The 25,125-nt window shown below is 40.9% G+C and overlaps 1 protein-coding gene across 4 annotated transcripts in view; it reads right to left on the reverse strand.

The window, feature by feature from the left end:
- ARAP2 (ArfGAP with RhoGAP domain, ankyrin repeat and PH domain 2) overlaps nucleotides 1-25,125 on the reverse strand; it is a 148,306-nt gene that overhangs the window by 73,876 nt on the left and 49,305 nt on the right. For all 4 annotated transcript variants that reach the window (XM_068137547.1, XM_068137548.1, XM_068137544.1 and 1 more), the window contains 5 exons: nucleotides 6,356-6,471; nucleotides 5,051-5,250; nucleotides 4,222-4,307; nucleotides 3,357-3,539; nucleotides 302-476 (listed from right to left, as the gene is read on the reverse strand). In XM_068137547.1, coding sequence (XP_067993648.1) covers nucleotides 302-476; nucleotides 3,357-3,539; nucleotides 4,222-4,307; nucleotides 5,051-5,250; nucleotides 6,356-6,471 — 760 coding nt within the window. The remainder of the gene's footprint in view (nucleotides 1-301; nucleotides 477-3,356; nucleotides 3,540-4,221; nucleotides 4,308-5,050; nucleotides 5,251-6,355; nucleotides 6,472-25,125) is intronic.

Here is a 25,125-nt window from a genome sequence, read left to right on the forward strand (position 1 = left end):
GCAGCTTCCTTGTATTCCCCCTGTTCTACCTGTCCTTCCCTCCACTTCCTGTAGAGTTTCCTTTTAAGTAATAGTGTGTCCAGTAGCTCCTTGCCCATCCAGGCAGGCCTCCTAGCATTCTTACCTGCTTGTACACAATCACATCCAGTCTGCTGAAATACAGATAACACAGGAGACATCACAACTCCCCCTCCACTATACCACTGTTGCTGAACTCAGCGACTCCTATCCTTGTGAATTCCTTCCTTCCCTTTTGCTCAATATAAAATTAGAAGATTGAAACAAAGAGAGTGAATCCTACCTGAGAACTTATTGTGGTACAAGAATTCCATCTGCAGTCTTTGTCCAGCTTTCTTGGCCAGTAAGTATGGAGTACTGTAAACAGGGTCTCCAGTAGCACACATAGCATCAGCACCACTGAACAGCAACATCAGAGTTTCTAGCACATCTTGTTTAACTACAGCAGCACATAGGGCCTTAATATGGAGAGGGAAAACAAAAAGCCTGTTTAAATTAGAAAATTATTGGCAACAAGTCTTTACATCATTTAGATGCAAATCCTTTCACCTCCAATAGAGTTCCTCTACATTTTGAGACCATAAACAGAGAAGTAGCAGGAATCATCAAGTATGGTCTGAATCTAGGGGAAAAAAAAGCAGCAACAACAAGAAAACGACTGCAAAAACATAATCAGCCCACACCCTGCAAGAAGCTGCTCCCACAAGCTTCAGTTAGGAGGGATATTGTGAATTAATACTACTGGAGGGGGAAGATTCTTGCTTATGTGAAAAATTACCCCTCATTTCGATGCACAAATCCAACTACTATAGAAAAGAACACTGCCATTTCAAACCCCCAAATTTCAACCAAAGAGATGAGATTTCACCCTTAAATTTCATTACTAGGAAACAGACTGAAGTTCATAAGGAGTTTTTCAAAACTATGCTCACAGTAACAAGGCAACAGTTCTTCAGGGGATCTTCCTACCTGATCAACTTCCTTGGCACTTAAAGATTTCACTCCACACTAAATCATTTTTTTTTTAACCTTTTCTCCCCCTCCCCATCCCCCCCCCCCCCCCAAATGATGGTCTAAAACCTTAAACCCAGGATTAGCTACACAATTACAGCAATCTATTCCATAATGCTTTCTACAAATTTAATATGCATTTAATAATTTCATTAATGAATGAGGTTTTTTGAAATGTCTGAGGGAGAAGTCACTCAACACAAGAAGAGTCGCCTCTCAAATTCAGCTGCTTTAATAAACCTCTAAGCATCCAGTATGCACAACATGTCAGGGCAGACAGCTCAGTGAAAGTTCTAGAATTACTTGGCAATGACCATCTTATTACACAGTAATTTCATGTTTCTATAGGGAATTTGACCATTACAATTTGCCAGTAGTTAAATGATTAATTGACAGAAACCCTTCCCCCCCAAAAAAATACCCCAAACAAACAGACTTGGAAGAATCAAGCCTGTAAAACAGAGTTATTTGCTGTGGTCCACAGCTCTAATATTAAATAAAGTCTCTTGCTACCAATAAATAGAAAATAATCCAAATGTTTTATTTTGCAACAATATAAAGGGTTCCCATAAAGCCCCAGAATGTTCCCAATTCCAATGAAGTGGAAAAAAATAAATTCAAGCTACATAGTGAGATGGTTCTGTACTTTGGCTTGAGGTGTTTTAACGACAGCTAATCTCACAGGCCACTATTTTAACATTTTATATACACAACTAACATGCAACTTAGTATGTATGAAAAAATAACGCTTTTTGACACAATAATCACTGAAGAAATGAGAACTCTCAAGTTCAAACCACAAGAACTTTTAAATGTTACTGCCTCCCCATGATATACAGGCTGGGCAGTAACTGGCTGGAAAGTAGCCCTGAGGAGAGAGACTTGGGGGTGCTGGGGGACAAAAAGCTCAACATGAGCTCTCAGTGTGCACTTGCAGCCCGCAAAGCCAATCAGATCCTGGGCTGCATCAGGAGAAGTGTGGCCAGCAGGACGAGGGAGGTGATCCTCCCCCTCTACTCAGCCCTGGTGAGACCCCACCTGGAGTACTGTGTCCAGTTCTGGAGCCCCTATTACAAGAGGGATGTGGAGGTGCTGGAAGGTGTCCAGAGAAGGGCCACGAGGATGTTCATAGGGCTGGAGCACCTCACCTGTGAGGACAGACTGAGGGAGTTGGGGCTGTTCAGTCTGGAGAAGAGAAGGCTCCGAGGTGACCTAATTGTGGCCTTCCAGTATCTGAAGGGGGCCTACAGGAAGGCTGGGGAAGGACTTCTCAGGATCTCAGGTAGTGATAGGACTAGGGGGAATGGAATGAAGCTGGAGGTGGGGAGATTCAGGCTAGATGTGAGGAGGAGGTTCTTCACCATGAGAGTGGTGAAACCCTAGAATGGGTTGTCCAGGGAGATGGTTGAGGCCCCGTCCCTGGAGGTGTTTAAGCCCAGGCTGGATGAGGCTCTGTCCACCCTGATCTAGTGTGGGGTGTCCCTGCCCATGGCAGGGGGGTTGGAACTAGATGATCCTTGTGGTCCCTTCCAACCCTGAATGATACTGTGATACTATGAGCTCTGCACACTCATGACTCATCAACTGAAGCCATTAGCATTGCCGTATATATGCATTTAATATCATCTATATTCAGATATCCTGAACAGTCATGACTAAAATCAACAGATATTCAAAGTCAGTCAAAAGCACGTCAAAAATTAAATAGAAATTGATAATTATAATGAGTATTTTCCACTTTTTAGCTATAAATAATTTAATTAAATGGAAACACTGAGAACTGACATTTTTTCATCATTAATTTTTAGCTGGTTTCATTTCCAATTAGCCACAAGTTACTATAAAAGTGTTCAGGAGCTACTTTCACCATTGACAATACTAAATCACAGTATCACCAAGGTTGGAAGAGACCTCAAGGATCATCAAGTCCAACCTCTCACCACAGACCCATGACTAGACCATGGCACCAAATCATCTAGTGTGTTGGAATGTTGGATATCAGATACATAAGATGCATGTAAGGAAGGCATGTAAAGAAGTGGGAATCTGTAGCCCTAGTGTGCTCATTTGAAGAAAAAGTAAGAATCTGTATTGATTGCCAGCTCTGGAACACTTAGTACAGGCACCATGGAGGTACAACAGCCTTCTACTGACAAACTAACTGGAAAATCCAGGAACTATGAAATCCTGAAATTAGCCCTGTAAAGACTCCAAAACAGCCTTTGTTCAGGATTCTGTATGTATTTCTCACCAGTTTAACAAGATGATCAAACTGCACCCAGACATGATACAAAAGCATGGCACAGGTTTACCCATTCAAGTATTACCTTATTCAACTGTTCCTTGGTTTTGTAGCTAAAAGGTGCTTTCCTGAATTTCCTCTCTTTGTATTTCTGTGTAATGAATGCTATCCTTTTTTCTGCAGGGGCATCCATATGCAGCTCTTCATCTGGAGGAAGATTTCCTGCCCAAAAACTGTTTGCTCTCTTATTTCCAATGACGATAAAGAGCTGAATAATGTGCAAGGAAAAAAAACAAACAAACAGACCAAAAAGAAAATAGCCAGTATGAAGGATATGAATCTAGCCTCTAAATAGTTTTCAGCTGCTAGAGGTTGAAAGAGAAAGTTATTAAAGGAAAGAAAGCTGCTTGCAGGAGATGGAAGCCCTTCTCAGTCACTGCCTATGGTCATCTATAAATGAATAATGAAGTCTGCAGTCATCATTTACCACCAATAGCAACTATGCCTTACAAGGCTGACCACTTATTTCAATATATATTAGAAAATATGAGTAGAAGGTCAAAGAAGACTAGCATTTGTCTTCAAGAAAATGGTGATGACTCAACCCTCTCTATCAGCACCACTTAAACTAAGCTGGTAGTGAGAAGTTTCCTTCCTTTTCCCCTTCCCAATACTGTCCATTAAGATGGCTCTCTGAAAGCATTCTATTTATTTTTCCCCCCAAAATAACCAGATAGTTAGAAAAATACTAAGAGAAGTTGTACATTAGGTTATCAAAAGTGAGTATTTTGAGTGACACAGAAGTATATTATTATTGGAAACAAGTCTGCTGTAACAGCAGCATGCTAGTTAGCAGCTAGGTTAGTCTTCTCGTGAGTGAAGCAATAAGTAACTCCTACTCATACAGTACTTTTCAAGATGGAGTAAAGAATGAGAACAGCAGAACATACCTCAATAAGTTCATTGCTCCAAATGCTGGCATCCATTTTTAGACTCCGGACCTTTGAATCTCTTGGTCCTAATGATCTGTGCTGCCCTGAAAATCCAAGATTATTTTCACTTAGAACACTTACACCGGGTTTCTCTTCTGAGATAATGAAGCAAAATTTAATGAAAACAATTTGGTTCTAATTGCAGCTTTTAAAATAAAGGCTGGGTTTGATATTTGAATATAAAAGCACCCAAAAGAAGACAAATTGGAAGAAAAAAAAGTGGATTTGCATTTGATTGTAATGAATAAACAAAGTAGGCTATGTGACGCAGAACACTTTGGAGAGGATTTGTTTGGAAAGAAAGTCTTGAGTTAGAGACTGTTTCCCTGCATCTACTGCTCAAGTACATATAAAATGTTAGAAGAAGATTTGTTAGAAGCAGATTTTTAGCAGCATGTGAAATTGCTATCCCAGTTGGCTGTCAAATATGCCCTGATGTCAGGGAATTTAATATCCCAAATCATACAATGAAAATCGTTATCCTTCGGCATCCAGCCTTGCAAAATCCAGCCGTTTCCCACAAAGCGCCAGTGTGCCTTAATTTCCACTAATTGTGAGGGATTAGGGACCTGCCATTTATGCCTGGGAGTGTTTTAGAATAAGGATGACCTTGGTATCAGTAAATAAATGAAAAAAACCCAACAAACAAGTTATGTTGACTTTGTGTTTGTCAAAACTTTCACAAGGATGGCACCGTAAAACCGCAAAAAGCCCCTTCAAGGACATACACAGATATGCAAATATGACATTTCGTAGAACCCACACAGCCTGTCATTAATTACCCTACCTGCACACTTCTTACAAATGACAACACAGAGATTGATGGATGCCCAGTCAGGACTGGGAGCTTTACAGTCAGCACAGCTCCTGTTGGACTCATTGAACCAAATCTTCTCAGCTACTTCATAATCAGACAGAGTTTCTGCTATCGATTGCTGCAGGGCTTCAATCCACTCTTGTTTCTCTCTTTCCGACTCTGCTGTAAAGCTGAAACAATTGACTTTTCTGCGTTATTGACTTTTATTTTAAAGCCCAATTAAACATAGTCTGGAGTGTCCCATTTATTACATTTACACCTGAAATCACAGTCAAAAAATCATCCTCTACACAGACATAAATACTAAGATGGAATGCAGCATTGTGTATTTTCCGCCCATGAAAACTCCCTGGGTTTGCGCTCAGTTTTCAGAGTGACTACTAGCACAAGCTACATGGTTTTTGTCATGTTGAAGTTATGTTTCTGAGGTACTTCCAATCTTTTTATAGTTCCACTTGTGAAACTTAAGGTCTGAACTGTAACAAAAGCGTAAAGTGACCTATGGAAACTTAGCAAGAACGGAGCTGCTAGACACAGCAGCCAAGAAAATGCTTTCCATTTCAACTGGTATTTTTTAAAAACATAAATCATAATAATCAAACACAAACACAGTGATGGCCCAGAGATAGGCAAAGAACTATCTGCCTACCAGCCAGCCACAGACTCCAATCACTAATCAGTATTAATTTACCTGCTACTCTAGTCGTCTCAGAATGAAAGGAAACTTTGCTATCATTTAGCAAGGCTAAGAGAACAGCGTTTTCTTCACCTGCACTACTGAAATTCCATTTAAGAAACACTCTAACACTCAGCAAAAGGCTTCTATTAGCATATACTTCTATTCTCTTAAAAATCATTACAAGTCACAGCATCAGCCAAAGTGGAACTTTCTCCAGATTTCAATGGAGGATTTCTACAAAGGATGGCACATCTTTTCTTATTGAATAAAATGCTCACTATTAAATGGATGCAACACCATTTCACTACTGCAGTTTAATATTCTTTATAACAGTGTCAAATTCTTTTTTTCTTCTGCCCTTGCCCAGAATGAACACAGAAGGCTACATAAAAATGTGAATCTGTGGGCACAGGATGTCTGGTCAGGGAGGTAAGAGATTAAGCATACAGCTGAAAGGAAAAGAAAAATTCTTCTTAATATAAATATCATATTTTCATCCCAAACTAGGAAAGCCACTGTAATACACAGCAAGTATTTCTTTAGTGCATTAGCTAGCTGCATCAATATTAATTAATAATACATACTAAAGTTCTCACCTGAAGCTTTTATAAGGAGTAATTATTTCAAACGATTGCTTGGCACTCCGATCCACTTGTTTTACATTTGCCACATTCATAGGGATTAAAGTGATACCAAATCCTGTCTTAAAATCCTAGGGAAAAGACAATAGGCGTTCAGGGCTTTGTCATGCAAGAATCAAACACGTCTAGAACAATTAAATCAGTATGGTCCAAAAATCCAAGGTCATTTTGGCCACAACATGCAAGCTTCTTCTAAATCATCAAGGAATAAACAAGCTTGTGTTAAATGTTGTGCAAACACTCTGACTCTAATTGCTAGAATGACCTTAACTTGAGTGTGAGGGGAAAAATAAAATATGCACACTGTAGCTGTTAATAAAGAGGGGAAAAAAGTTAAATAAGAGGTTGCATTAAAATTAGGTTCCCAAATGATGGGAGTATCTAGTTTAAATCATGCTTTAGTAACTAAACAATGTTTAAGTAACTAAATCGTTCTCACTGACAGCAGTTTTGTCTGCCTTGCCATTTGAACAAAATAGAATAGGTTATGTATCAAATTCTCTTGGTTTGTAAGAAATTAAACTAATTTCCCCAAGACAATTCTGTTGTGCCCATGATGGAAATGACTGAGTGATCTCCTTGTCCTTATCTTCATCACTGAGCCTCTTTTGTTATCTTTTCACTCGCCTGTCCAGCTCAGAGGGTAAATGATAAAGCAGTTTTGGTGGGTACCTGTCATGCAGCCAGGGTCAATTCACCACAACTTCAGGTATAAGCAAATTACAAATATTATATTTTAGCCACATTTGAAAAATGTTAAATCTAACACAACAGACACTTAGGGATCTATGCAGAAGGGGAAGTACTTATTACATAGCATGAGGCATTGAAGAGCTTTATGTCCTAAAAGGCATTAGAGTGTCCATTCTAACATGAGATTCTTTTAAATGCCATAATTTCCAGTCATTAAACATAGTGTGGGATAAGTCAGCTGATGCTTCCTTGGCCACATTTCTTCATAAGAAATTTGGGTGTTTTGCTGTTGCTTGGGTTTTTTTTTTTCCCTTTTACAGTAACACTGTGGAATCCAGATGTGGATTTCAGCTCAAATCCTTTTATGATGTAGTAAGTTTTCAACAAGCACCCTGGCTTATCCACTCCTTTTATATATGTATATATATATGTATATATGTGTCTACCTTTCTTCTACCCTCATATACTGCAATACAGCCATTTTCATTCTCCTCCCTCATCTTCAGCACCCACTCCATTTTCCTATAAATCAGTGGTTTTTCGTACTGACAGATCTGCCTTAGAAGAGAGCAGAGAGCTCTGTGAAGTCTACACAGCTCTTAATTCATCCTCAAAGATCAGTACTATGGGAAAGGAGTGGGCAGAATAATCTCTTTTAGAGTATGAACTTGACAGCACGTTCTGTAGCGGTGAAGCATTCTTAAAGTCAAACATCACCAGTGAGAAAAGCAGAAGCATGAAATATGAAAAAAAAAAAAAAAGACTGAGGCTAGAAAAATACTAAATCTTTATTTTTATTAGCAGCAGTGTCTTAAAGCAAATGAGTAAAATGAGGGGAATAAAAAAACTGTTTAACTTTCTAGAAGCAAATGGTTTGCACTTCCCTGACGTAAACTGGATGCAGGTTTCTTTTGTTGGTTTCAGTTGTTTCAAATAAATGACCTTAAGAAGTCCTAATTTTTTTAAAGGGCAGGTAAATGAGACTAAACATGTACCCAAACAACAATGCAATGCATTTCTCCTTTATTAAATAACAGCTGAATGACTGCCAGGAGCCATGGCTAATAGAAGTTCAATACACTCTTAGGTCCAGATGAGAAGCAAATGATGAGTAATGAAGATGACTGAAATAATAACTACCACAGTAAGCCAGATCAAAAGTTCACCTAGCACAGCAGTTTCCCTTTAAGCACTTGCTCCTGACTCCTGTCATAAAAAGAATGTAAATAAGAAGAGGTACATTCTCGTCTTCCCTAATAAGCTTCCAGCAATCTGAAGGAAGGTCCCTCAACAAATAGTTGCAGCAATACCATCATGCTTACTGGCCATTAAGGAATTCAAACAAATGCATATTTGACCTCTGTAGCATTCTACTTTGTAAATGCGCATGCTGAACATGAGCCAGCAGTGTGTCCAGGTGGCCAAGGAGGCCAATGGCATCCTGGCCTGTATCAGGAACAGCGTGGCCAGCAGAAGCAGGAAGGTCATTCTGCCCCTGTACACTGCACAGGTTAGGCCACACCTTGTGTACTGTGTCAAGTTCTGGGCCACTCAGCTTAGCAAGGATGTTTTGTTGCTGGAACATGTCCAGAGAAGGGCAACAAAGCTGGTGAGCTGGTGGGTTTGGAACACAAGCCCTGTGAGGAGAGGCTGAGGGAGCTGGGGTTGCTTAGCCTGGAGAAGAGGAGGCTCAGGGCAGACCTTATTGCTTTCTACAACTACCTGAAGGGAGGTTGTAGCCAGGTGAAGGTTGGTCTCTTCTCCTAGCTGGCCAGCACCAGAACAAGAGAACAGAGTCTCAAGCTGTGCATGGGGAGGTTTAGATTGGATGTTAGAAAGAAGTTCTTCATAGAAAGAGTTATTGGCCTTTGGAATGGGCTGCCCGGGGTGGTGGTGGAGTCGCCGCCACTGGAGGTGTTTAGGAAGTGATTTAATGGGGTGCTTGGTGCCATGGTTTAGTTGATTAGATGGTGTTGGGTGATAGGTTGGACTCGATGATCTCGAAGGTCTCTTCCAACCTGGTTAATTCTATTCTATTCTATTCTAATTTCCCAAATACTAACTGTACAAACCAGCAGTTCTTTTTGTGCATGTATGCTGGGTTTTTTTTTTAACCTGATGATTGAGAATTTCATTACATGACCCTAAGGAAAAGGTAACTAAGCTTTACTTATAGAATTGTTTCAATTGGAAAAGACCTCTAAGGTCAGGTCAAACTGTCAACCCAACACCACCATGGCCACCAAACCACATCCTGAAGAGCCATGTACACACATTTCTTATACACCTGCAGGGACAGTGACCTCCTTGGGCAGCCTGTTCCATTGTCAGACCATTCTAGTAGGAAAGAATTTTTTCCTATTGTCCAACCTAAACCACTGCAGCCACAGGTTCATGCTATTTCCTTTCATTCTATGACTTTAATAGGAAGAAGAGACCAACTCCCACCTCACTTCAACCTCTTTCAGTTAGTTTTAGAGAGCACAATGAGATCTTCCATCAGCCTCTCCCACTCCAGACTACCTAGACAATACTGTTCCTTCTTGAAAATCTCTTATATTCCTTTCATCTTACTCATTTTTATGAATTCATCCAGCTGCATCCACTTTCCTTGGAGCAAAAAGGTCAGGCTGCATGGAAGCACCCTGCAGGTGAAAGATGACTCATTTATGTCTGTGTTATACAGAGCTAAGTAACGCAGAACTAAGCAAGAGTTCTAGAAATTCAATCTGGTCTCATGGAAGGTGTGCCTGCCTACGGAAGGTGTCCCTGCCTATGGCAGGGGGCTTGGAACTAGATGATCTTTAAGGTCCTTTCCAGCCCAAACCATTCTGTGAATCTGTAACATTACATTTATTAATTAGAAAATCTTTATGTTTAGCTGGAGCACTGACCCTCCCAAATGTGCACATGTACCCAGTGAAAGAGCAACCCCAGTGATGAGAGAACAGCTACGATATTTCAAATATAGCAAGTGCGTAAGAACTTCCAGTCCTAGACTTCAGATTAAGAAAAGTCAAAAAGATAAATAAGAACTCTTCAGAACTGAAGAGGGTAGCAAATTAACCAACTTCATGGGTACATTAGGGTGAAGTTATTTCTGTAATGGTCTAAACAAACTCTTTATGGCAGTACTTGGCATAAACCAGGCTTTGTGAAGGATAGGCACACTGGAATCTAATTTTCAAGGTTCAGAATTATATGTCTCCAGGAGTGCAGTCCTGTTCTCTTCTTCAGAAACAGAAGTGGGAATTTGTAGAGGGAAGAAAGAAATGCTCCACTTGGAAAGACAGATTCATTCACTTTGAGTGCACAAGAGGACAATAGGGCCATTCAAGCACTATACAAAATGTACTGACAGCAAGACCAAGCACTATCTTTTCTGAGTTGCTTCTGCAGACTGAAAGCTCATTGTTTCAGATAGATTAAACTGTGTTAGACTTTCTGACACACCAAGAAAAGTTTGAGAAGATTCAAAAATGCAGAGGGAAAGCTGAGGGTTGATTTTGACTTCTTAAAACATCCAGATATGGCTTAAATGCCTGGACTTACACTGGATTCATGAAGAAAGGTTGAAATATGGGTTGACAAAAGCTTTAAACAAAATAAAAATAAAAAAACCCCACCCAAATTATTTTTACAGAATAATGATAGATCAAAGAGATTCACTAAACAGAACAGTTAAGTGAAGGCTAAAAATAATACTAAGGGAAAGTAGAAAGCAGTTAATGATGAGGTGAGTACCGGTTTTCTCGTAAGCTCTTGCTGCTTCCTGAGGAAGGAATAATTACAGCGTGTGAGTCCTGCTGGCATTATCACCCTTGTCTGAAAAAGAGGCAGCCTAGGAAAACCTGTCACCTGTGTATAAACTGTGAAATGACAGAACTGTTTTATTTAAGAAGGAAAACAGACCTTTAGCATGCATCTATAATGTGCCCCACCTGGAGTACTGTGTCCAGTTCTGGAGCCCCTATTACAAGAGGGATATGGAGGTGCTGGAACGTGTCCAGAGAAGGGCCACGAGGAGGATCAGAGGGCTGGAGCACCTCTCCTATGAGGACAGACTGAAGGAGTTGGGGCTGTTCCGTCTGGAGAAGAGGAGGCTCTGAGGTGACCTTGTGGCCTTCCAGACCACAAGAAGGCTGGGGAGGGACTTCTCAGGATCTCAGGTAGTGATAGGACTAGGGGGAATGGAATGAAGCTGGAGGTGGGGAGATTCAGACTGGATGCAAGGAAGAAGTTCTTCACCGTGAGAGTGGTGAAGCCCTGGAATGGGTTGTCCAGGGAGGTGGTTGAGGCCCCGTCCCTGGAGGTGTTTAAGCCCAGGCTGGACGAGGCTCTGGCCAGCTTGATCTAGTGTGGGGTGTCCCTGCCCATGGCAGGGGGGTTGGAACTAGATGATCCTTTTGGTCCCTTCCAACCCTGACTGATTCTATGATACTATGATACTATCACCGCACAGAATTGTTTTCTGTTACGCATCACCTTTTCACAGGCAAAACCAATCCTGAGACAGCCTTTACTAACCTTTCTTCAAATCTGTTCTGGATGAAATTCAAGGAGCTTCAAAATGAGCCTCCTACCTTTTCTAATGCATTGCCCCTGTCTCACAGACATAGAAACAAACACCACAGAATTAAGGAAAATTTGAATCCATGTGTCATGGGTTAAGTTGAATCTGCTGCTGATACTCAATACCATGCTGCCACCATGCTAGCTCCAAAGTGAAAAGAATCGTAGTTTCTGTCCTCTCCTCCTCAAATGGAGGTGTCTATTTCTGCCTTTCAAGTTGTTAAAGAAGGCTAACCTCTGCAACAGAAAAATGGGGAAAAAAACTGCTTCCATGTTAATGAAAAATTAAGACATTATGTATTAGAGGTTGAGAAGCAGTGACTAGAAATGCAGAGCCTGCCGTGATGATATTAATTCTTAGAATCATTAAGGTTGGAAAAGACCTCTAAGATCATCAAGTCCAACTGTCAACCCAGCACTACCACAACCACTAAACCATATCCTGAATTCTCCACATATTTACATAGATTTCTTCTCCTTCTAAACTACAATTAAGCTTAGCCTCTCCTACTACCTTTCATCAGGCTTTTCAAACCTCCAGAGACTTACATCCCTCATCACAGCCCAAAATCTTTTAATGCAGATTTTAGGTGATAGTTACATATCCTGGATGGGAATAAGAACTACCACAAGTAAAGCCATACGTACTCTTTCTTGCAGTCCTCCTAATGAGGTCTAAAAATGAAACTGCAGTGGAGCATAGTCTATCTAATTACACACACAAAAATGATGTTAAGAGAACATGAAGTTTGCCAACTCAAGCCCTGATGAGCAAAGAGATGCTAGAATTCAAGCTGTCTGTGCATGTTAACTCCACAGCTTCATGCTCCTCTATGATGCTACATGAGGTAGTCACATCATCAGTTTCAGGCTCTTTACCTAGCTAAGCAAAACCCCTGTGTCCCATAATAGAAACATTTGAAAATGATTCAAGTCCTTACAGCAAAACATTTTGTAATGACAATCAGGTATCTGAGATTTTGGAGGTTTAAAAGAAGGAAGAGAAGGGCCACTCACATTTGCTCTAGTCTCTGCCTTGCCGTAGGCTGGTTTCTAGTGCATTGCATATGCTGCTGGAGCACATCCCTATTCTCATCACTCCACATCATTCCATTATAAAGAAACCTAACATGGGTACTTGTAGATGGCTCTGTGATGAAAGCCAACGCATGAGAAGTGAGAACAGCCATGAGACATGCTTCAAAGCATGCATTCCTGACCAAGACTAAGGCAGTTACAGCCTCAGAGGTTACTTTTCATATAAGTTCCAAATCTCTCTGTTCACTTACTACAGAAGTAATTCAGAATCCTCACTTCAGCAGCTATGTGTGTGTATTTTGCAGTACCAATACAATTTTAAATCACTTGATTATGCACCATCAGGCCCAGCCTTGCTTGTTGCATGGGATGGAGCTAGGACACATGAAGATGAAAGCCCCCTTCCTGCACAGGCTGCAGAATACAAAAAAAAGGAGGATCACATAATTAAAGTGACTGAATACCATCCTGGAGAGTTAGCTCTTATCTTTGCCTTTGCCAATTTCTACTCAGTGCAAATCAAAAGCCTGAGCATACAGTCATTTCACTGTTCATTTTTCATTTCCTAGTACCTGACTTTATGCCCTAGGGTTTGATTTGCAGAACTGCTGAGCAACTGGAACTTCAGTTGAGACCTATGAAAGTAGTATCCTAAGCAGGTGTAGTTTGATGGAAAACTATTCCCTCCCAACCCCCCAGAAAAGACAGAAAACTAGAGATTGCAAAATACATGGATATTTCAATCATTCACTCTGTTTGTCCTGCATGGAGGAGACAATCTTGTTCCTTCACCTAACAGGACCTGACAAAAAATACATTCATCATTGCTCCTCAAATAGCCAAACAGAGCAATTACCGATGCGTTCCTCCCAGAACATTCCTTTACTGATGAAGGCTCCTTTCTGCAAGGCACTCTTCAACAGTGTGCAATAAAAAGGCACATGAAAACTTCATGAAAAGAAATTAGAATTATCAAACTAAGTTACAAAGTAAACAATGCACTGAATGAGGCAGTGCTCCTGTGGAGGACAATAGTATATTCCAGTATCTACTGCACAATATCACATTTTAAAGATTTAATTGGATGAAATCAAGGTTTTAGAAATAAGCTCAGTTTTCCCATGTTTAGAGTGGGTGTACAAATCTGTAAGCATGGTAATGTTATTTCACAGGTTTTTAGCTAAGTTCTCCCCCAAAATGAAGTTTACATATAATCAGAGGAGCACCTATCTCCTTATTTAACCCCAAGGAAGTTTTTACTGTAGATAGATCACAGAATTCTAGAATGGTTTGAGTTCAAAGGAACCTTCAAGATCATCTAGTTCAAATCCCCTTGCCTGTGGCAGGGGTCCCTTCCACTAGACCAGATTGCTCAAGGCTTTCCAACCTGGCCTTGAACACCTCCAGGGAGAGGCAATCCATGACCTCCCTGGGCAACCTGTTCCAGTGCCTCACCACCCTCACTGTAAAGACTTTCTTTCTATTATCTAGATGCTTGGCTTCAATCAAATTGAACATAATAGTAGCCACTGAATACCTGAAGTCTTAACAAGATTTAAGGAACATAAGGCAGAACAAAAGACAGACTCTGGTTCCCCACTCTCCTTCTCCTCTTCAGTTCTGAAAAGAAAGCCTTTTGTGTGTGGTCACAGTGAATTAAGGCAAGATGGTAAAATCTGGAAAGGGAAGTTCAAAGACAGCAGCTACGAACAAATACATACATACATAAACTAAAAGCATCAATTTCTTCGTCCTCAAAAGGGAGCAAGAAGATGACAAGAGAGGAGAGGAAAAAGTATCATTCCAAATACTCACAAATGTCTCACTTGTACAGAAATGTGCTGAGAGGGACAGGAAAAAGCATAACAAAAAATAATAATACATCAACTCCCCCCAAAAGCACAAACCAAAAAACCACCACCAAAGCTCTTCAACTATTCTACAGTTTGGAGTTCAGCTGAGGCACAGAAAGTGTGATTCAGGCCATATTCCATTCTTCAAGCACACGCTTTTTCTTGTCACTCAGCATACTAGGAAAGCAACAGTCTCACAGCCGAGGCACCCAAGACAGAAAGAAGCATCAAAAGCAAGCCGGTAACACTGCATACAAAACCTGCCTTGCTATCTCCCTAAACACCCTGACAGATCACACAATACAGCAGCTTGAAAGGGATCCTCCAAGGTCACCTTGTGCAACATCCCCCTCCAGTGTGCAAGGACAACTCCAACTAGATCAGGTTGTTCAGGGCCCCATCAGGTTTGATCTTGAATGTCTCCAGGGAAGGGGCCTCAACCACAACTCCGGGCAACATGTTCCAGTATGTATCAAGCAAGAGAGAAAAAACTGCTCTCTGTTGCAAATCCCTCTCCTCTACATCAAAGAGAAACATAGACAATTCGAACAATTACAGTGACTCCATCCCAGCAGGGCTCTTCTCCAGCAGAGAGTTCATTCAGGAATCAGCACCTTACCAGCCAGAGAGGCTGAAGCAACTGCAGCCTGCGTGGTCTATGATCTTTACTTTTGCTGCTTCTCAAACATCATGAGATGACTTAAAGATAACACAGCTAAATCAAAACACATATAAAACTCCAAGGCTGTCATGAGTAAGTACAGCCTCTATTCAAGGCTTTCACCTCCATTCCCATTCCAGTGGCCATTTAGAGCATTGCCTCTTATTAAAGGAGACAATTGTGTTCCTCATGATACAGAACTCATAATATATGGAAATTCATTCCATTTCAGAGCTCTTCCTACTTCCTTCACACATCTTTCATCCCAAGGGGATACCAGCTTAACATATGCAAAACCTGTTATGACCTGGAAATTCCTCAGTTCTCCTCACTTTTATTGTTTGACCCCATCCACCTGCCTGTAATTTATTCTTTTTATTTAGCTGAAAGAGGCATCCCTATGGTCACCATCTCAAACTCACACATACTGTTAAACACTTCCCCTACAATAAGCACCCAAAGCACCTCTTGTTGATACAAGGACAATCCTAAGCACAGCTATTAGTATTAAAGTTTAAGTAGCCATCTGGACTCCTCTTTGTGCTTCATAACTCCTCAGTGCTTCATAACTGGGAACCTTCTTGGAAGATTTACCAAGATTGCTCTCTGGAGACCAAAATAATCTGTTTATTTTAAAAGTACCACACACATTTATTCACATCTTCATAATTTTCCTGCTGCAGCTTTACAGACACACTGAAGATCTTGCTCCTGTACTCACAGTACAGACAAATTGCCTGAACTCCTGGAGGAAGGAGAGACAGATTGTCAACGCTTCTGTGATGCTTTAAAATCTTGAGCTGTGGTCATGGAAAATCTCCAAACACAGAATCATAGAATGGTCCAGGCTGGAAGGAATCTCCAAAGGTCATCTAGTCGAACCCCCCCTGCAGTAAGCAGGGTATCATCAACTAGATCAGGCTGCCCAGAGCCCTCTGGAGCCCCACTTAGAATATTTCCAGGGATGAGGCCCCAACCACCTCCCTGGGCAACCTGTTCCAGTATTCCACCACCCTCATAGTAAAGACCCTGCTCCTAACACCCAATCTAAATCTACTCTTCTCCAGTTTGAAGCCATTGCTCCTTGTCCTGTCACTCCAGGTCTTTGTAGACAGTCTCCATCCTTCTTGTAGGCCCCCCTTCAGGTACTGGAAGGCTGCTATTAGGTCTTCCCAGAGCTTCCTCTTCTCCAGGCTAAACAAGCCCAGCTCCCTCAGCCTGTCCTTGTAGCAGAGGTGCTCCAACACCCTGATCATTTTTCTGGCCCTCCTCTGAACCTGCTCCATCAGGTCCATGTCCTTCCTATATTGAGGGCTCCAGATCTGGATGTAGTACTCCAGGTGAGGTCTCGCTCACCAGAGCAAAGTGGCAGAATCACTTCACTGGATCTGCTGGCAAACATCATGATATTCACCAGTAAAAAGTCTCACTGACCTATTACAATGACTGCCAACAGTAAGGTGCTAAAATAATTGGTTCTCACTATGTCTATAAAAACTTATTTACTGCCTACTTCCGTACAATATAACATAATTTGATGATACCACATTTCACAAGTAAAAATGATTCATAATTTCTCCTTCAATAAGCATCAGCAAAAAAAATTTCTGTAGAAGGAATTTTCAAAGCTTTTTTACTCAAAAGACTCCTAGAATGCTTTGGGTTGGAAGGGACCTTAAAGATCATCTAGTTCCAACCATCCTGCCCTGGGCAAGGACACCTTCCACTAGACCAGCTTGCTCAAGGCCTCATGCAACCTGGCCTTGAACACCTCCAGGGAGGGGCATCCACAATCTTCCTGGGCAACCTGTTCCAGGGTCTCACCACCCTCACTTTAAAGAATTTCATCATAATAATCAGTCTAAACCTGCCTTCCTCAGGTTCAATCCACCCCACTCTCATCCTACCGCTACCCTTGTAAAAAGTCCCTCCCTAGCTTTCCTCTAGGCCACTTTCAGGTTCTGGAAGGATGCTGTAAGGTCTCCCTGGTGCCTTCTCTTCTCCAGATGGAGCAGCCCCAACTGTCACAGCCTATTCCCTTAGGTGAGGTGCTCCAGCCCTCGGATCATCTTCATAGACCTTTTCTGGGCCTCCTCCAGCAGTTTCATGTCATTCTTATGCTGGGGACACCAGAACTGTATGCAGTGCTACAGGTGGGAGCGGAGGGGGAGAAAAATCACCTCTCTTGCCCTGCTGGAATGTCATCAGCATGAGGTTGTAAAGCAACATCTAACTTGGGAGTTCTAGGCCAGGATCTGGACTATGGAATGCTACAAATGCATAATTAATCTTATCTTCATGTAACCTGCAAAACCTAAAATATTTACAAAGGACAATTAATGTCAAAAAAAGTTAATAATTTCAAACCTTTTCAAAGGCCATCCAAACAGGGTTAACTCTAATGGATATTTTTACATCTTAAGCAAGTATCTATGGCTTTCTGAACACCCTCTATGCCAAACATACCCAATTTTATCATAATTAGATCACTACAGGATTTCCCTGCTGCTGTTAATAAAACTAACAGGTCAGATTTCAGATTCTACCAAACTGAAAAGCCCTTCTGAGATGATACAAATTGCAACAAAATACACCCACCACCAAAAAAAATAGTAATAACAAATCTCATTAGGAGTATTTTAATGAAATATGGAGAGCTCTGGATTGCACTACCAGTACTTTTTCCAGTTAGGGAGATTTTTAGACACCTGCTGCTCACAAAGCCATTAAAAGTTTCACTTTAACAAGTGACATTACAATCTTCAATTTAAGAGGAAAAAATAAACCAAGGAAAGTATAGTTCCACACAAAAGCTTTTGGCCAGATGGTGCAAGTTCTTAGCTAGTTAAAAAATATTCACTCCAGCAGAAAAGGGACATTAGATCCCATCAGACTTCACATTTGCTTAAAGTTGGGAAATTCTGAAAGTTTTGAAATATCTGAGCCAAAATATTACAATGAATTCTCTGCTTCTGAAAGACAAACACATATTTAGTAGAACTATAATTTGAGTCTGTGCATGCTCAGAAACTTTGAAGAACATGCCTTAGCTCCATGGAGGTACAGACATTTTCTAGAAGCCAAGGTAAAGCAGCAACTTCCCACTAACCAAACAAGACCAAACTATGATTTGTGAACTCCTCACTGCTTTAGAGTAATACCCAACAGCACTGGGTAGGGACAGCAACATCAACAGTTTTGCCATACATTATTCTATGCCTGGACCAAGAGAGGTTTGATGCCATGACAACAGCAATGCTGCACAGTGGCTTTTGATAAGCAGAAATCCTGCCTAACCCAGTCAGTTATTTCAGCATTTTCTCCTCCTTACATGTAGAGTTCAGCCAAAAATGGAGTGGTTTTCTTCTGCTGGCTTTAGATTCACACATATACCTTTGTCTTTATGAGACAATGATGATAATAATAATAATAATAATAATAATAATAATAGTAGTAGTAGTAGTAATAATAATAATCAACCAGGTTGGAAGAGACCTTCAAGATCATCGTGTCCAACCCATCAACCAATCCAACCCACCTAAACAGCTAACCCATGGCACCAAGCACCCCATCAAGTCTCCTCCTGAACACCTCCAATGATGGTGACTCCACCACCTCCCTGGGCAGCCCATTCCAATGGACAATCATTCTCTCTGTATAGAACTTCTTCCTAACATCCAACCTGAACCTCCCCTGGCACAGCCTGAGACTGTGTCCTCTTGTTCTGGTGCTGGATGCCTGGGAGAAGAGACCAGCCCCCACCTAGCTACAACCTCCCTTCAGGTAGTTGAAGAGAGCAATAAGGTCACCCCTGAGTCTCCTCTAGGCTAAGCAACCCCAGCTCCCTCAGTCTCTCCTCACAGGGCTTGTGTTCCAAACCCCTTACCAACTTTGTTGCCCTTCTCTGGACTCATTCCAGCAAGTCAACATCCTTCCTAAACTGAGGGGCCCAGAACTGGACACAGTACTCGAGGTGCAGCTGATGAGAAGAGCTGAGGAGTGCACAAGAAGTGTTTTGTTTTTTTTTTTTTAATGCAGAATCACTCATGGCCACACACAGCTGCAGTTCAGCAGCTCTTCACTTTCACATTTGCCTGGACTTTGTCATGAAGGCAATGATTCCACATAAAGAAAATAACGTTTAGTATAAAAAGTAAATGTGTAGAAGAGTTGCACAAATCAATGCAGCTCACAAATAAGCAGTCCACTCTTCACTACTGAAATGGCTGGAATATTAAATGCTTATGGAGTTTACTGAAGTCCAAATAAATCCATCATAAATAAGTTTTATTATGTGTTCACATAAAAGCCACTGCAATTTGGTTGCAGTGATTTTTTTAGTGTAGCTCTGATTTTATAATGATGAAAGCCAAAGACGGGCAACTACCACAGTTATATAATTTAACCAAAGGCACTCACAACTCCAAGAATAACCCCATACACTCACAGGGAAGCTATGCAAATATTTTCATAGCAGTCAAAAATAAAGCAAGGGTCCAGTTGTAAAACACCTGCATTGCACTCACATTGCAGGATTTGGTCTAGACGTAACGTAGCCTCGCCAAAACAAAACACCTTTCTCTTAATTAAGATAGCAGCCTAAATTTTTCATGAATATCAGCCTTCCAAAACTCAAACATTGTCAGAAGCATATGTAAAAAAAAATAATAGTAAAAAACCCAAGCAAATTCAAGGTAGCAATGGAATTACTTTCTGCTGATGAGAAGCAGAACACCCAACAGAACAATACACATTTGCACTCCATACAAATACAGAGCACCCACACTCTAAGGAAGATACCAGGACAAATTAGAACTTAATTGTTGTAGGTTAAGGATTAATTGTAAAACTAGAGGTGAAGGTCTTCCAGGGGACTAAAAAGGAGGAGGCACAGAATCACAGAATACCATTGTAATTTGTTATTCTATTCCCTTTTCCTGTATCTCCCTAAGAGGCAGGCTTTCTGGTCAGCTCTCCCTCTCAATCCAGATGCCTGGCTTTTGCTTTTGTTTGGAGCACGGGGGAGGCTTTTTTGCTGGCTGGGGAATATTTCCTGCTGTGTCTTTGAGGCCTAGGTGAGGACTAGTTTGGGGCTTAGCCAGATTGTGTATATATCCTTTTACCTTGGAGCCTTTTGTACTATAATTAATTTTGTAAACATTATTTCTATTTAGCTTCCATTTCTGTGTGAGTGATTTTATCTACTCCTTTGGGGTGAATTACAGTCTGTCTTGAGCTGGAAAGGCTCAAACCAAGGCATTAAAAAAACAAAACAAAAAGCCAACAAACCTCATTCCTTAACAAAATATAAACTAAATCACAACATACTCCTTCCCAATACCCTTCACACTCTGTGTTGTTAACCCAAGAGCAAGGAGGTAGAAAGAAACCTAAAAACTACCCAGTGTTTAACAAATTATCTCTAGCAACCATTTCTACATTTATCTTGTTTCACCCAGCTTCCCCTTGTCACAGAATGAGCACAGGAAGGTCTTGCAGGACGCAGGATAAGCTGCAGACATGCAGCTCCCTTTGTGCCACAATGATTCCACCTGTCTCCTGAAGTCCTTTCCCCTCTCAGGTGTCTCGCTCCCATCCATCTCCCTACACAAGGAAGAAATAAATCTTGCTCATCTGATCTTAATGAAAGACTGAAAAAGCAAAGCTTGCTAACAGCAGTGTTAACTCTGCTTTCAGAGTTCTTGGGGTGAGGCAACAGGCCTTGATTGCTGGTTACACTGAGTCTAAAATCATTAATAGTATCTGTGTAATGGAGCAAGCAGAAGCTTAACTTTAATGTTTTGCAAGATTACAAATTTATTTCCTTGCTGTTCTATTAGAACAGCCTTCAAAATCATGCAATAATAAAAATTATTTTGAAGCAGACACATATTACCACGCTCAAATAAGCCAAGATGCCTTACAAATCAGAGATTAGTGAAGAACAGCACCTACACTGGCATTTTGTTCATGGAAAGTGACAAAAATTCCCTAAAGCACTGACTTACAGGCTGATCAAACAGCAACATCCTGACCTAGACACTGGCAAAACGAACCCACTTCATATCATGGTGAAAGCACAGCTATGAAAAAGCTGTTCTGGCTCAGAACTGAAGGCATGCAGGTGCTTCTCATCATGCAGAAGTTGCATCAAGGTTTGCTCAAGATAGCACTGCAAAAGGGAAGCTCACAAATAGTAAAATAGAACAAGCCATAAAATTGCTCCATTTCAGGATATTCAGAAACCCAGCAGCAGCAGTTTGCACCAGCTGTGGGTGGGGAGGCTTGTATCATGCTGCAATGATTTTTGAGAACAGAAAATCTTCCAGAAAATCCTTCTATATTAGCACAAAGGGGCAGCTGCAATCTGCAAACACACTTTAGTTAGAAGGAGGTGAATTTTCCCAGCATGGCCATGCCATTTAAGAAACTAGGACTAACAAGAATTCAGGAATAAAACAAAATACTGGACTAAAATGAAAACTTGGGAACTCTGATATTAGTGACAAAGCTCCAAGTGACATTCACAGAGCCAGAGATTCACCCCACATCTCTGTTTTTAGATCCTACAAGCAACAGCTTTCCTGAAACTGCCCTGGAAATGCAGCTTTTTAAATTTTCCACTTAGAAGGAGAAGCAGCTAGAACAAAAATCTGCACAGGTTTCTTTAAGGTTGATTCTAAAAATACATCTGCATGTAGTGTCAAGAGAATGAAATTTAGGTCTGGAGATGAAAGACCTGCACAATGAGAGGACCTGAACAGGCAGCACCACAGAAGTGGGATGAGATAACATCACCTGGTTTTGTACCTACAATGCACTCTATTAACCTTATTTTTTCTTCCCTTTTCCCTGTAAAATTCCAGTAAAGCTCCACCTGCATAAATTAAGAATTATGCTTCTGATACTCCATACCTCATCAGTGAGAGAAGAAATAGAGCCTCCACAACAGAGCCTCCTCTCCTGCATTTGTATTTATTGCTAAGAACACCAATAAAGATGCACAAATTTTATACCCAAACTGCTAATTGTACATATTTACTGTAAGCAAGGGCAATTACCTAAGATCATCCTGAAATCAAGTTTTACTAACTCCACATTGTCATTAAATAAAACAGAAAAGATGAAGCAAGTTATGTATCATCCCTTTTTAGCGGCAGAAAGAAAGTCAGAAGCTTGTAAATACCTAAGGCACAGGAGTGATTACAGAGCATACAGAAAACAGACAGAGAAACATCTGATGTATTTATTCAGGGTGAAATAAGCCCTTTCTAGGCAAGCCACAGAAAAGTGTCAGGTTTCTCTGCTGTGTGGTTGGTTTGTTTTAAACAAAGTGAGACACACTATGATAGAAACCCCCCCTTTGCTTCTTTTTGTGCAAAAGAGTAAGTGGAAGGTGAAACAAACCAACCTGGAAGTCAGAATCCATCTCTCCCACCTGGGCATCAGTGATGACCAGTCAGCACTGTCTCCTTCTCTTCTCTTATGGCTACTCAGGACTAATGAATTTTGCCTTGATCAGTTTCTCAACTTTCGTTATGACCCCCATCTCCTGGCTCATCAGTTTTCTTGCAGCCCAGTAAATTGGCAGCTGCTCAGTTCCTTCAGGGGAGAGAAGCGAGAGTCAATTGTAATAATGGGCTGCAATTACTCCTGTGTTGCAGGAACTGAGCTGCTGTTGCTGACTGCTGTCATTTTATCTGCCTTTGAACTTCTTTATGACCCCATGGCAAGGAATTACAGCCCTTGACTGGAAAAACACATCACACATCTCATCATCACACAAAGTCCTGCAGAGCCTCTCCAACTACTGCCAGACAGGCTGACAGTGAAACAAGAAACAGTATAAAAAGCCATCATAATTATATCAGTGCAGCCACATTGCTTCAAGACCTTCTTCAAATCACACTCTCATCTCTCTAAAACAGCTCTGCATGCTGAACTTAAGACTGTGGACATGTATAATCACAGACAAATAATGCAGTATAGTGGATATAGGCTCCTCTCTGCCTAGATGTAAAGAACCTTGTACAATTTGAAAGCATTGGATAGTGCAAGAAAGAGACAGCAGCTTTGCCATGAGCAAAATGGATTCATAGCCAAAGGACAGCAGATCATTTGGTTTTTTCAACAGCCTAACTCACCTTAAAAGAAAAAAAATAAATGAGAAAGGGCTGTAATAATTGAATATTAGAATATCAGAAACCCCCCAAAGGATTGCAAAGCCAATAATTCAAGTGTTTATCTCACGAGTAAAACACGCTCATCAGCTACTTCCTTCTTTGGCTCAAAGCGTGGGTTTGGGTTTTTTTTTTCCACAAGGCAATTTGTCCTGGAAATACTGCAGAAGTACAATATTAAGGTCCCCAAAAGACTAAACAAGCAATTAAAAACAAAACACCAAACAAACCCAACAAAAATCCACACCAGCCAACAGAAAAACCCCACAAACACAGCCAACAAAAAACACCAACCCAAAAAAAAAACCAACCAAATAAACCAAAAAACCCCAAACAACAAACATCCAACCCAATAAAAGTTCTCTGAAATTCTCAAAGCATCACTTAAAATACAAACCCAAGACTATTTCTATCTTTTCACTCCTGAATCGCTGCTTTTCACCCTTCTGGATACCAGAGGTTGAATATTATTTCCCTTCTCAACCACTGTCCAGGCCTGTTCACATTGTCCTCCAGCTGCCTGCTGCCAATTGTTTTGGCAGCCTTCCACCCCAAGTGATGGCAACAAAGCTTGATTTTTGCTACAATTCAGTGCATGGAACATTTGTCACATTTCCCTTTAAAAGTGTTAGACATCAATCAATCAATTATTGCAGTGGATCTCTGGGGAGTGGGTGTCAGACCCGCATGCTGAGATGGAAATAACTTTGGAGCGAAGCCTTCTGGAACTATCTGTAAGAAACTGACTTTTAATGAACAAATTTAAAAATCATCCCTAACAGGAGAATACCTTCATGCAAAATATTGAAGAGGGGGGAATTTCATTTAATAACAATGGCATTGAAGTGTTTCACGAGGCAATAATTCAGTTTGAGTTGATTAAGTTCAAATTTGTTGGCCTAGCAATTTATTAGCCAGGGATGTAAATTATTGCTGAGGAGGCCCACTGGGGTATTTCCCACATCCTCACTATGTTGTAAATCACAAATTCCCTTCCTTTCACTGTTAAGGATAGCATATTTGTTTTCAATAAAGTTTGTAGCTGTAACCAAGACGTGAAGAAAATAATGCTTTGTTATCTGAGCAATGCCAGACTGCTCCAAACAGCATCAAGAAACCAGCGCAAACGGACAAGAAGTCATTTAAGGTCCGAAAGAGTAAAACGTTCTCTTAAGCTACCATATTGAAGTTCTTAGCATTTCAAGGATGATCATCTTTATACTGCTTATTTCAAGCCATTCACTGCTGAAAACTCAAATGGCCTAACTATTTTAGTAGTAAAAAAGCAACTCCAACCTGCTCTCTCCACTACCAGCAAAGATATTGTTCACATTTCCACCACACGCTATGCAGACGACAACAGTTCTGAAGCACGTGTCCACTGTTTGATTAATTGTTTGCAACAAAAGAGGTTGGGGAGGGGTGAAAGGGGATGAAGGAAAATAAATAAATGGTGGGATGACTACAAATTCTGGGCATCTTAAACAAATTCCAGCAGTCCTTTACTCTGATGAAATGCAACAGAGGTTGAAGTGAGAGCACCCAATCTTGAAAACCATCAGGAAGTAACACCAGAAATCCATGAATTCCAAAACAGTTTGCTGTATGAGCCCTGAGCTCTTCCTGCTTGCTCAGCTCCTGCAAGCTAAGTGCATTATGATCAATCACCTGTTTATAAGTGCTTGGAGTTCCAGCCATTATACAGTGTCAGTTACAAGGCACATGAAT

The sequence above is a fragment of the Melanerpes formicivorus genome, unplaced genomic scaffold (genome assembly GCF_026170545.1).
Source record: "Melanerpes formicivorus ecotype bairdi unplaced genomic scaffold, bMelFor1.0.p_v2 SCAF_4, whole genome shotgun sequence".
In the NCBI taxonomy this organism is placed as follows: Eukaryota; Metazoa; Chordata; class Aves; order Piciformes; family Picidae; genus Melanerpes; species Melanerpes formicivorus.